The sequence below is a fragment of the Penicillium waksmanii genome (genome assembly GCF_028829765.1).
Source record: "Penicillium waksmanii strain IBT 27052 chromosome Unknown utg000009l:1.0-4314994.0:1.0-4318279.0, whole genome shotgun sequence".
In the NCBI taxonomy this organism is placed as follows: domain Eukaryota; kingdom Fungi; phylum Ascomycota; class Eurotiomycetes; order Eurotiales; family Aspergillaceae; genus Penicillium; species Penicillium waksmanii.
The window spans coordinates 1,146,070-1,158,326 of NW_026643255.1; the positions used below are offsets into that span (position 1 = coordinate 1,146,070).

At 51.1% G+C, this 12,257-nt stretch overlaps 5 protein-coding genes across 5 annotated transcripts; 2 read left to right on the forward strand and 3 right to left on the reverse strand.

Moving 5' to 3' along the window:
* Nucleotides 1–594: 594 nt before the first annotated feature.
* Nucleotides 595–2,166, forward strand: spp2 (spliceosome ATPase-activating subunit SPP2; the record flags this gene model as incomplete). Its single annotated transcript, XM_057270012.1, has 1 exon — nt 595–2,166. One exon carries the CDS (start codon nt 595–597, stop codon nt 2,164–2,166), a length of 1,572 nt encoding a protein of 523 aa, XP_057117186.1.
* Nucleotides 2,167–2,446: 280 nt separating this feature from the next.
* On the reverse strand, nt 2,447–5,454 carry N7481_010794 (U3 snoRNA-associated protein UTP13; the record flags this gene model as incomplete). The annotated part of the gene is made up of 3 exons (XM_057270013.1): nt 2,447–5,136; nt 5,191–5,218; nt 5,281–5,454. 3 exons carry the CDS (start codon nt 5,452–5,454, stop codon nt 2,447–2,449), a joined length of 2,892 nt encoding a protein of 963 aa, XP_057117187.1.
* Nucleotides 5,455–5,746: 292 nt separating this feature from the next.
* Nucleotides 5,747–8,574, forward strand: N7481_010795 (uncharacterized protein; the record flags this gene model as incomplete). The annotated part of the gene is made up of 7 exons (XM_057270014.1): nt 5,747–5,782; nt 6,035–6,391; nt 6,456–6,700; nt 6,756–6,967; nt 7,005–7,471; nt 7,599–7,752; nt 7,805–8,574. The coding sequence occupies 7 exons, from the start codon at nt 5,747–5,749 to the stop codon at nt 8,572–8,574; spliced, it is 2,241 nt and encodes a 746-aa protein (XP_057117188.1).
* Nucleotides 8,575–8,924: 350 nt separating this feature from the next.
* On the reverse strand, nt 8,925–10,802 carry N7481_010796 (ubiquitin carboxyl-terminal hydrolase family protein; the record flags this gene model as incomplete). The annotated part of the gene is made up of 2 exons (XM_057270015.1): nt 8,925–10,090; nt 10,139–10,802. The coding sequence occupies 2 exons, from the start codon at nt 10,800–10,802 to the stop codon at nt 8,925–8,927; spliced, it is 1,830 nt and encodes a 609-aa protein (XP_057117189.1).
* Nucleotides 10,803–11,131: 329 nt separating this feature from the next.
* On the reverse strand, nt 11,132–12,232 carry pre1 (proteasome core particle subunit beta 4; the record flags this gene model as incomplete). The annotated part of the gene is made up of 5 exons (XM_057270016.1): nt 11,132–11,209; nt 11,264–11,387; nt 11,446–11,695; nt 11,755–11,926; nt 11,978–12,232. Coding segments are annotated over 5 exons (879 nt in total), but the record flags the coding sequence as incomplete, so codon positions are not given.
* Nucleotides 12,233–12,257: the final 25 nt, after the last annotated feature.

Here is a 12,257-nt window from a genome sequence, read left to right on the forward strand (position 1 = left end):
TGGGATGGCGAAAACTCTGGGTCGGTTTTATAACCCAGGAATTGACGAACATGAATTGTATGATTAGTTTCGAGTCTTTCTACTTCCATTTCTACTGGTAGATTGTAGAGCTAGTAAGAAGGGTCTTGTTCTAGGCGATGGGCTTGAGGGGGGTGGCTTCCTATTTCGAGTGCCAGACTCCCGACTCCCCAAGGAAGAAACATCCAGCGATGCCCTTTAGAAGAAAATCGAGGCCCGGATTTTTTTTCAGCTTCTCACGTTGAGTGCCATCCGGGAGTATATCCGGGTACTTAGAGTAGGGAGTAAAAATAAGAAAAAGAGGTATCCAGGAATCGAACCGGGACCCCAAGGAGAATACCCTCTCAAAACAGCAAAATTCTTTTAGCTTCTCGCATTGAGCGTTGTGGTCATCACGACCGCTTGACCATTGCCCGAAGGCATCCACATTCTTGCTAGATTGGATCAAGCGCATAAGTAGGCTCGAAATACTAGCCTCGCCACCGCCCGTGGCTGGAGCTTCAAGACCAAATGTAAATCTTGACGTTTGGCTTCCTTCAATATCTACACCCACTTTGAAATACGCTGCCTGTCACGATGCCGCCCCCGTCGCAGGCCCCTAGCGACCGCAATAACGGTAGATCAAAGCCCTTTCCTCTTTCCTCCAGTTCGAAAGCGCCATCTGCGAAAACCACCTTTGGCTTCCAATCGACTCGCAGTCGCCCTGAGTCCTCAGCAAACAAGGCCCGCTCTCTCCCACGCCGGCCGCATAACCTCGGCCATGATGAATCCTCCGATGAGGATGAGCAGCCCCCAGTCCACGAGGAAGTCTCCGGATTCGACACCCATACCGGCGGTGCTATCACCATCGACGGCCAAGCAATTAGTGATGAGAAGAAGCCGCTCGTTATTCCGGTCACAAGCCAGAATAACTGGCGTGATCGGCCTGGTGTCAATACGAAGAAGGGAAAAAAGAACCTTCTTCCCCGCGAAGTTCAAGCTATGCAGGAAGCGCAGAAGAATGGACAAGCTTCCGTAGGAGGTGCCGTGGAGACGGAGGGACCGAGCATGGCGTATGGCTTAAGCTTTGCCAAAGAATCTACAGGAAATGAGAACACACTTCCCACGAAAGAAACCTATCAGCCTATGGAGGACGCGAAACCGGCGGAGGAAAGCAAGCCCCTCACAGACGACCAGCTTGCGCTCCAGGCTTTGATAAAGGAGAGTACAGGCGAGGTGGAAAGGAGATCAGATCTTGTCATTGAAGCCTCGAAAGCGTGCGACGATGAGGAGGACGAAGCATTCGGCCGCTATGACGAGTCGAGCTCTTTCAAGATAGATGTGCAATCGCGACCCGAACCCGCTACACTTGACCAATACAATGCCATTCCGGTCGAGGAATTCGGCGCGGCGCTTCTTCGAGGTATGGGGTGGAAGGATGGCCAGACTATTGGAAGAGGCGACTATGGCTCTTCTGAAAACACAAAGAAAGCCAACGAGCCTCGTGTCCCGCCGCGCCGTGCCGGGTTTCTAGGCATTGGAGCGAAGGATTCTGGGAAGGGCGCAGAGGTGGAATTTGGTGCATGGGGCAAATCAGCAATGCGTAAGGCATCAAGGAAACAAGGGGAAGAGAACGCGGATGGTAACACTGAGGGTGTTTATATGCCTGTCACCATGCGGAACAAGAACACTGGAGAGTACATCACAGAGGAGGACCTCGCAAATAAGAAGAAAGAGGCCAAGTCCATGCCCGAGGCAGATGAGTGGAAAGAACGACGAGATCGAAATTTGGAGAAGAGTGGGCGCGATAATGATCGGGATCGGGACTATCGCAGAAGGGACTACGATGACGAACGTTCCGATCGGAAGTCCGGATCTGGGTCCTCGTCCTCGCGTCGTGATCGCAGCCGTTCTGCTGGCCGCCATTCGTCCTCTCGACGCTCCAGACATGACGATGATGACCGACGAAGGGATGACCGGTCTTCTCGTGACTCGGACCGGGATCGTCGACGAGCTCGCGATGACGATAGAGATCGAAAAGACCGAGGCTATGACCGAGACCGATCTCGCCGACACCGCAATGATGGATATAGCAGCCGCTCGTCTCATTCATCCCGACACGATCGTGACCGTGACCGCGATTCTCATCGGCGTCGCCGGGACGATTGATTTGGCCCCGAGCGAATCAACCCCCTTGTATATCACGAATTAGCCATATGGCATGTGCAGCGAATTGAGAAGACGATGTTAGAAACAGTCTTAGATAGAGATACCCTGGCCGTTTGCCACGTGTGCTAGTAATATGGCACTTAAAACATTCAATTTTGAGAATAATGGACATGAAATTTGAATCTATATGAGAAAGTAGATGGCTTTTATCCTATCCCACTCCCATGGTACTCCCAAAAGCAAAGGCGCCATGAATATACACAAAATACAAGGCTTTTTTTTAAGCCTCCAACATGATAATGTCCTTCTCATGCTCAGCTTCTCCCTCATCCAGACTCATCATTCCACCAAGACCAACGCCACCGTCCATCTCGCCAAGAACCCACTCAACAAGGTAGCTGTCGTCTGTCAGCTCCTCGATACGCTTGTAGTGCCTCTCCGTGTAGAGCGCCAAAGCCTGGAGGATATCCTTCATACCCGCAGCAATACCGCCATTCTTTCCACGCACGGATTGCGTAGCGAGCTCCACGAAAGTGGAGGCAGGGTATGAGCGAAACAGAGCGAAGAGGATACGCTGCGCAACCCGGGATGTACGGGCATTAGTGTTCCAGTCACGAAGACGGAGCAACAGGGTCCGCAGATTTGTTGAATCCAAAGTCTGCAACACCTCGTCGATGGACGAGTTACCGGTCAAGCTACCAGTAGAACGCTCCCGCTCCTCATCTGAAAGGGTTGGGTTGTCAGCTGCATCAATGGCAGAAGTGAATAGAGACAACAAGCGGCCAGGGTGGTTCAGCTGCAGAGCCAGGGTAATGGCCTCACGGTACGCTCCAGCGCGAATGTAGTTCTGCAGTTGTTGGTCCTGCTCAATGCGCTCGGAATTGGCATTCACGGCAGCGGTGTAGGTGGCAGAGGTGGTGTCGGTCCAGCAGGTGACTGTAGCATCTGCGGAGCCAGAAACAAGAGCGTAGGGGGTCGAGTTAATTTTGGAGGAAGTGGGTTTGGCGTTGACGCGAGAGCCTGAGGGGTATGGAGTGGCAAGTGCCCAGACTCTGTCTGTGTGATTATCCAAGGTGCATTGCACCTCCTCAGTCCACACGTCCCAGATCTTCACAAGTCCATCGGCGCCGGCTGATGCTACCAGGGGTCGTGTTTGGACATTTTCCTTCTGGGCAGAAGCTTCTTCGTCCTCGTCCTCGTCTTCAACCTGTGACTTGGAGACTTGTGGAGGAGGAAGCCAAATAACTTTCAATACGGAGTTTGAGTGAGACTCCAAGGTCAACAGGCAGCTGTAATCGGCCAAGTTCCAGATTTTGACTGTCTTATCACCGCTTCCAGTAGCGATGATACCCTTATTTGTGCTGGTGCCTGCATCGGTGTTGATGACCGGGGTGTTCTTTGGGCAGAAACGCACCCCCCAAACGCCACGCTTGTGTCCACGCAGGATGCCGATTGCTGATCCTTCATCTGCATCGAAGATCTTGACAGTACGATCTTGGGAGGCCGAGGCGAAGAGAGTAGACGTAGAGTCGATATCAATGCAATTAATATCTTTCTCGTGGGCCTTTCTCGTGTAAATTGCCTTGGGGCTGTGAGGTGTGTCATCCTTGAGAGGAGTTAATTTTCCGAGGTCCCATCTCTTGATTGTTTTATCTTGTGAGCCGGTGACGAGGAAAGCTGGTGGGTGGTTGACCGGGTCATTGTATGCGGCGCTCTCAACTGGCGGGGGAGCACGCGGGAATGCAATGGCGCCTAGGGATTCAGCGTGACCCGTGAGGATCGCAAAGCAGGTATAGGACGAGTTCTTAGGATCGAGACGGAAGAGCCGGGCAGTGTTGTCCTTGCCAGCAGTCACAAGCCAGTGCCCGGACCAATCCACGTCCATAGCAATGATGATATCCTCATGCCCATCCAGATAAGCGACATCAGCACCGAAGAAGGCATCACCGTCGGCCGAAGGTCGGTCTGCAGAAGGTGCCACAGAGACAATGCGAATACTCTCGGTATTGGTAGCCAGCGCAAGCATTGATCGATCGGGGCCAACAAAAGCACAATCAATGATTTCGTCATCATTGCCGGAGATACGTCGAATGATGGTCAATGGCTCTAGGGTTGATCCTGGTTTGTAGCTTGTCAAAGACTCAAGGGAATGGAGACGAATTGTCTGGTCTGCATGCACAGTCATGGCAAAAGACATGCCCGGAGAGTACTGAATGGCAATGACGGACTCAAAATCCTCGCCTGCCTCTTGCTCCTCTGTGATTTCACTGCCGCGGTTGACATCAAAAGCCCTCAACTTGCCATTCTCACCACCCACCACACACACTCCACTGTCTGCAATGAAAGCAGCGGCCTCGACGGACTCCAGTACGGGAATGATTCGGCGTTGCTTGTAAGTGCGAGCATCGTGGATGATAACCGTCTTGTCACGGGAAGCCGAGAGCAAGGCGTTTTCGGTTGCAGAAAAAGATAAGCTTCTCACCAGAGAAACGTGAGAGTCGAGCGAGGCAACAGCCTTCTTCTTATGAAGGTCAAAGACGCGGACGCGGCCCTCCTCACTACCGGAAGCCAGCCGGAAACCAACTGCTGAGTCGGCATCTTCCATATCTTCGTCGTCACCAGATGCCACCTTCTTGGACTTCTTGGAGGACTTGACATTGCTATCGGAGACCTCAACCTCGAAGAAGCACAGTGCCGAAATTACGCCACGGTCGTTAAAAGTATGCGTGACATATCCACCCTTGATATCATGGACCTTTATGGATCCATCCGCAGCACCAGTTGCTAGCAAAGTGCCGGTGCGGTCAATTGTGGTTGTTACGACAGGCGAAGTGTGGGGTTTGAGGGTGCGGGCGAGTTTTGCCTCGATGACCTGGGTCTTTTTCTCGTCAAAATCGAAGGGAGAAAGCGAATAGATGCGCATAGTCATTGAACGCGAGCAAACGATCGCATGCGACGCAGAGGGTGTGACTAGAGGAATTATCAGCATCTCGAAACTTTAGAGCAACCTCGAAGTAAACGTACTGGCTAGACTGGTAATGATCTCTCCATCCTATTCGAACACGATTGGTTAAAAATTTCCACGAGCAGAAGCGGAAGCGCAGTTCAACTCACTCCTTCCAAACTGGCGAGCTGGTCGCCAGTTTCAAGGTCAACGATGTTCGCATCTTCACCGACGCAACTGAGCAAGATGCGGCCACTGGCATCAAGCGCGGTGCTTCCACCAGTGTAGATGGGTTGGAGGGTCTTCGATGCCTCGAAGGTGGTCTTCACGATTGCTTTCGACATGGTGTATAATCACCGGCCCTTGCACGCCGCCCACTTGAAGGTCGGAGATGCGAAAAGCTCGGGGCGACTTTTTTTTTGGTGTTTGCACAATTTGCACTTCCCCGATAAGATAAGCATCGCGGCACGTGGTCTCCCTTCCTCCCAGCTGCGCCATTCGAAGCAACTCATCTTCTCTTTGCTATATTCGAACTTCCTTCTTTTTCTCTTCAATTCCCCTGGAGCTAGTCGTAGTCTCACAGCTGACACAGCCATTTCCCTACTGTGAGATGAGAATCCAATTGGGGTCATCGCTATGGGCCGACAGGCATATTTGAACCGGCTAGCTTTGGTAAGCTTGACCTTTATGCTTTTACTTTCTTGAATCCTGTTTGGACATACTGTTGTTTTTGCCTCCTTACGGCTTACTGTATGCGCGTTGTTTTCTCCGAGTGTTCTTCGTTTGCTTGGTGGTATAGCAAGTCAACATAAAGCTGCTCCCAGGCCAACACAATCCATATGTCTAAACCCTTTTCTACAATGCTGCTGTTATTTCAGTATTCCAGTATAACGCTATTATGGTCACCTTATTGACTGATAACAGGGCCGGTCGCCTTATGAGCCACCAGAGACTGCTGCCGTTGACCCGTCCAGTCCCGTGCGGAGAGTCTCACATATCCATGCCGACAGCTATATGCAGCAATATGACTCTCGTGGACATCCAGTGAATCCAGAATCTAAAAGCCTCGGACGTGCACTCAGAAAAGCTAAAAATGACATTCTCTCTACAATGGGAATCGTCGTCAGTGGCGAGGACCGCAGCGCCAGCTCTCCCAATGAACAGCAACGAATCAATCAGATAACGGCCGAGAATGACTTTGGCCTGGTGATTACCACTGCTGATCAACTTTTTGTTTTCTTTGGGTCCTGGTGGACTTCGTCTCTCACAGGAAGGATACAGGTATGGATGTTCGTTATTCCCCGGAGACCAGATATAGACTGACAATCGCACCACTATATTACAGACGTTCAGACATTACACACATGCTGCACTGCTTGATGTCATACGATCTGAACGAGGAACAACTGGGATTCTAGGGTTCTATTTCGCTGGAATCCCCGCATGGGCGGTGTCGAGTGGATTGGCCATTGCTCGCGACAATCCCTGGAAGCGCACATGGACTGCGATCAGGGACTACGTTGTGAGCATCACAGGGAATGGCAGTCTCTCGCTGGCTGTTCGTGCGGTATCTATAATTACATACTTCATGTAAGTATTTCCTACCCTCGGCAATTATCTCACGAATACTAACGTCTCCTTTCAGTGCTAGAAGCTCACTTCTAGTTTTATCCGTTGAGGCCTACATGTACTCAATTCTCCAAACACTTTCCATTATCCCACCGAAATCCATACCAAGCCTTCGACTACTCATTCCTTTTGGAGAGGAGTCTCTTATAAGGCTTCCAGACCTCCCAACGGACCTCTCTGCCCCTGCTATTGCCAGCTTCCTTTTGCGCTTGCTAGCTTCACCGGGGGGTTCTAACATTCATCTATGCATTTTACTTGCGCCCAGCGCTAGAAGAACGTATCTACCGTTTGATCCGTCGCCAGGTACCAAAGCCGGTGCTTGCGGATGAGCTGTCAATCAGGGTTGCCTTCGAAGAGAATCTGGTTGAATGGGTGGTGCCAACCTTAGGACGGCGCGCAGACGAAGAGGCTCGCCGTGCTAAACTCACGTTATTCCAAGATATGCAATGTGAGCTTGTTGCTTTCCGAGAATGGGTGTTCTCATTATTTGGGCTGTTCTCTAGCAATGCGTCTAGTCAGCAAGCTATGGAAGCTTCCAGCCAGGAGAGGATAGAGAACCTCAGAAATTCGATCGAATCACTTCGGCACGAGCTCGAGGAGGTACAGCTTCGAAATGACCACACAGAGGATGGGCTCGTAGCTCCCTTTACTGAGACCCCCCCGGGCCTATGCCGCGTCGAAACACCATTGATCTTGGGCAAGCAGGACTTGCGACTCTTCCTGAGGGGGCAAGTCTAGACGATGGCGAGATGCGTTTCGGTATTCCCCAGGTTTTAACGAATGAAAATCGCATGTCTCAATCTCCAGGAGAGATGAGCAATGACTTTTTCTCTGAAATGGCAACTATAGGACGGACCAGCGCACCATCGCAATCGACCGTTTCGAACACTCAAAGCCTGCCAAGCAACTCACAACAAGCCGAAGTCACATCCAGAGGTCGACGAAATTCTCGTTCAAATACTTTATTTTCGCGTCCATCATCCCCGGAGACCTCGCCCCCGACCTCGCCCCGGGTTAGGGCTTCATTGATTCACCAGAGTTCCGACATCATTACGATGCAACTAGAATTGCTCGGCAACCGAACTCGAAGTGCGCGTAACCCTGCTTCCGTCTCAAGTTCACATATTCCGAGATTGGGGGCCAACAATGCTGGTCTGCACCGCTCATCTACTGTTGATCGTCGGTCAATTGCCGACTTTCTGGAGGCTTTGATTCTCAGTCAGGCTCAGCAACAAGCGGCACAATCGCCAACTTTGGGTTTTCAAGATGACCCTTCGAACATCGCCGCAGAACCGAGACTTGCAACTGGACATGATGCGCACTTGATTGAGAATGAACTTCCAAATAGCGTGGAGGACGGTGAAACGATAAACCGAGAACTAATTGGTCATGCCACGGGCGAAATCTCGCAATCTGTCGTTCAAAACATCCTCCCAGATGGCGTCGAAGAGCCAAGTCACGTTGATGCTCATCCCTTACCACCTTCAGCAGCTATAGCAGCTACACAAGATCTCTCATCCGAGGTGATAGAGCAATCTGACGCACCTACCTCTCAAATCCCAGCACCCTCTGCGTATCCGTCGTCCAATGCGCACCGAGTGACTCTGCTCTCTGCTCACCCTGTGGATTCACTTGCATCGCACCTCGCTGCGATTCTGAGCAATCTCATTCTTGCCCCACTCGAATCATTGTGCCACCGTTCGCTGGCGTACTCCTATCTCGCCACACACGCCTCCTCCACAGCTCAGTTGTCAGACCTCCATCCCCTGAATCTATGGTTCGGTGGGGTCTCTTGGCGGACATCGGTGCTTATACTGGTAGACTTATACTCATGAGAGGCATGCAGGCTGCCTTGAGAGCAGGCGTGTGGGGGTTCCTGGTTGGCTCGACAATGAGAATTGGGAGGAAATTCTGCGGCTGGGGCACATTATGAAAAGAGCAACTTATTGCATTGCATTTAGGGTACTATTTTATAGCGTTTCAATACATACCATGCCTTCTACGATTGGCTTGATGATACATAAAAAAGGGGTAACGTAAATCGTCATACTGTTATTGGTACACTAGACTCACCATAGGGGTGTCACGAAAAGGTGTCTGACTCCTCATGCCATCAAGACCTAGAGTTTCATTATAGAACTGAAAATCTTTTATTAAAGCGTATCCATTGATCCAAAATTCACATTCAAGCACGTCCCTTTCCTTTCTTACCAGGGGACTTCCTCCGCTCCCAAACCATCAAGTAACCTTCACGAGTAAACAGAGTCTCGCTCTCGGCACGCTTAGTGAACAGATCTTGAACTTCAAGCCACTCGGCGCCACGCTGCTGCTGCTTTCCCTCAGTGCCACCCTGCTGGCGATTGTTTTCAGCACCCATGGCCTTATCATGAAGCTGAACCAGCCAAGAGACCTTCTCACTGCCCGCGCCAGCACCTGCAGAAGAACCACCTTCTCCAGATGCCGCATTGACGCCTTTCTGTACAGAATCCTCAGTGGCTCCGGGCGCAGCAATACTGGGATCAAGGATGATGTTTGCGACAAGATCATACATGATTGGCTCTCCTGGGGGCCAAACTTCAGGATTTGGCTCGACATAGGGAGACATGTCGAGAGAGTTTGGTGATGGGAATGTGACAATAGTTGGATTGCGCTCGGAGACAAAGCGGTTCTTGCTAAAGCGCTTGATGTGGAAGAGGAGGAATGGTGGAAGAGGGTGGAGGAGGCGGTGACGGACACGCTGGGCAAGTTTCTCGGAAGCTGTGAGTCCGTTATATTTGTTGAGAAGGGTTGTGAGAGGAATCTGCGGAATAATGGATTCCCTGTTGACAGATTGGAATAGTGGCGTGGGTGGCAAATCAAGCGTTAAGACGAGGAAAGGGGTGACTTTGCTGTTGATATCGCCGGATTCAGTGAAGACCAGGCGCGCATTTTGGGTATCGGAGTGCGCAGTAATATCCTGGCTTTCAATTCGGACGCGGCCCTGGAAAGCGGCGTGAATCACACTGGTCGGATTCGGCGACGGCTTTTTCGAGCCGCCCAAAGAGAGATGAAGAGTGTTGAGGAACCACGACAGAAAATCAACAGGGTCTGACTGTTCGCTGAGAGTGAAGCGCTTGGCAGACTTCATAGAAATTTCCTGCAGCAGTTCATGAGGAGACACATGAGATCGGAATGCCTTTGGGTTCCATAACTTGCGCACCAGGGTACTGAAGCGAAGTACGATCTCTGGTGTCCCTGGTGTAGGAAAGTCGTGCAATAAGAAGAAATTGCGGATTGGCTGGACGTGTGCCAGAAGTTGAACTACGACATTCAGGTAGTCGTTGGCTTTAATGTTATTCATTCCAACAAATCCTATCGAGAGTTAGCTGATGAAGACTCAACATGGAGAAACAATCTTACCTGGTCGGTATCGAGATCCTGATAAATCCCAGGCATCGATGACCTCTTTGTCGAGCTTCGTAACATCGCCCTTGCTGTAGTGTGGATCGACCACATATTTGATATCGTCTAAGCTCTTGCTCTGCACCTCGTAGCCTTCCGGTAAGACATAGACTTTCTTAGTGCCCATATTGATGAAGACATGGTGTCCGATCTCTAGAGCGTGAAAATAGGCATGAGATTTGAGGCCGCGGCCTTGGAAGTATTTACCACATACGAGGCATGCGTAAACATTGATGTTTGACAAACTGATAGAGCACAGTTTTTCGAAGTCGAAGTCCAGGATTCCGCGGTTCACCGTGTCGAGATAGAGGTCGCCATAACCTTCTACTGGTTGAGTCTGTCGCTTCGGGGCGCTGAGGGCGGAAGCGTCTTCATCTATGTCTGAGGACCCCAGGTCATCCTGTGCACCTTCCTGCAGCTCCTCTCCTTCTAGATCGGCCGCTGCGAGGATGTCATAGCCATTGCGATCGTCTTGTTCTTGCTCCCGGCCACTGAGTCGTCGCGCGCGCGTCGCGCTGCCGCGAGAGTCGTCTTTAATTTCGTCCTCCACGCGCGCCTTTTTCGACGCGGGCGAGCCAACGGAGTTCTGGTCCAATGGAAGCTCTGCTGGTCTCTTCGACATGGCGATGGGGTGGTGTGGTGTGGATGATGGTTTTCAATGCTGAGGTTCTTCAGTTCCGCAAGCTCAGGACGGCTGCAAACAGGTCAAACATAGACCAGCATCACCGCAGCGGCCGGTCAGGGCTCCGATGCAACGACAATCTACATTATGTATGGAGTGGTTCCTTCGATATTAGGAAGCAGCATGTCTGTTTGAGTGCTCTGCATTGAAGAGTTTTACGTGAATTTTCTTGTATACGTTCATATTGCGCTACATCTTGAGTTTCATCCCGTAATCAATGTTAAAACGTCATAGGATATGATACAACAAACACCCCGACATGTCGACCATTAAGCACTGCGCACAACTCTATCATTATCGAAATCCATCACCTTGACTCCATCCTTGGTGATGACCTTCACCAACACCTAAATATTGAGTCAGTAGAGTCCTATACTGGGGAATTGAAGAGTCAAACATACTCCTTTGTAGTCAATCGGTAGTCGGCGCTTGAGCTCATCTGTGCACCTTTCGAGGAGCTTCATTCCTTCCTCAAGAGAAATGTTCGGGTTGTGATGTTTGTCGAGTAGGGAAAGGCAGTAGTATCTAATTGGGTTAGCCCGAATGGTCGCCCGATGGTCATGTTTTATCCGATCAAACATACTGGGCATAGCCGTGGGCGGCATATGGTACGGGAGCCAACGAGGCCAAATAATCAATCCAGTACAAGCTTGGCTCCTGGGTCACCGGGTCCACTCCTCCAAGCAGGAGGTTGACTGTGTAAGGGCTTCGTGACCGCAAGCTGCGTGCCAACTCTCCTCGGACAAAGCTAGAAACGGCGGCAGGGCTGAGTTCGGTGTCGTTGCGCATCGTGTACAGAGAGACATTTGCTTGGACGTATTCGGCGAATTGCACTAGAGGGAAGCCATTCGTTAGCATTGGTAGTGTCGAGTTGCGGATCTCAGCTACTCACCGGTATCTCCAGCCTCTCCGGAGAAGGCCATGAGGGTGTGCTTGTTGAGCTGCCGTGTCTTGTCATCCTCCGCCTTAATAATAGTCGGGCCTCGCATTACGGCCTTTGATGCGGCAATAATGACAAAGTCCTTGCCAGTGATACCCAAGAGAACCTCCCTGGCAAGCGTGGTCTGTCAGAGATGGTGTCGATATATTGAGCGGTACACAAGTAGTGGACTTACATGTCTGCGGTTTGGTAAAATCAAAGAAAACGAAGAAAGATGAGGGTCAGAAAGCAGCGATGAGGAGAGGAGTGGTTGGATGATGACCGCGCGGCGAGCTTGACGCCTTGGAGCTCTCAGAGAGAGAGCAGCTACCCTGATGACTAAGCCGCCGCTTAGAGCGCTTTTTTTCCCCGAAAAAAAAAGTTGAATCCGCGCAACAGACTCGACCACTCCAAGTTCATTTCCAGCCCGGGGATTTGAGCCCGCGAATTTCTACTGCGGAAGTGAAGTTTCGCCT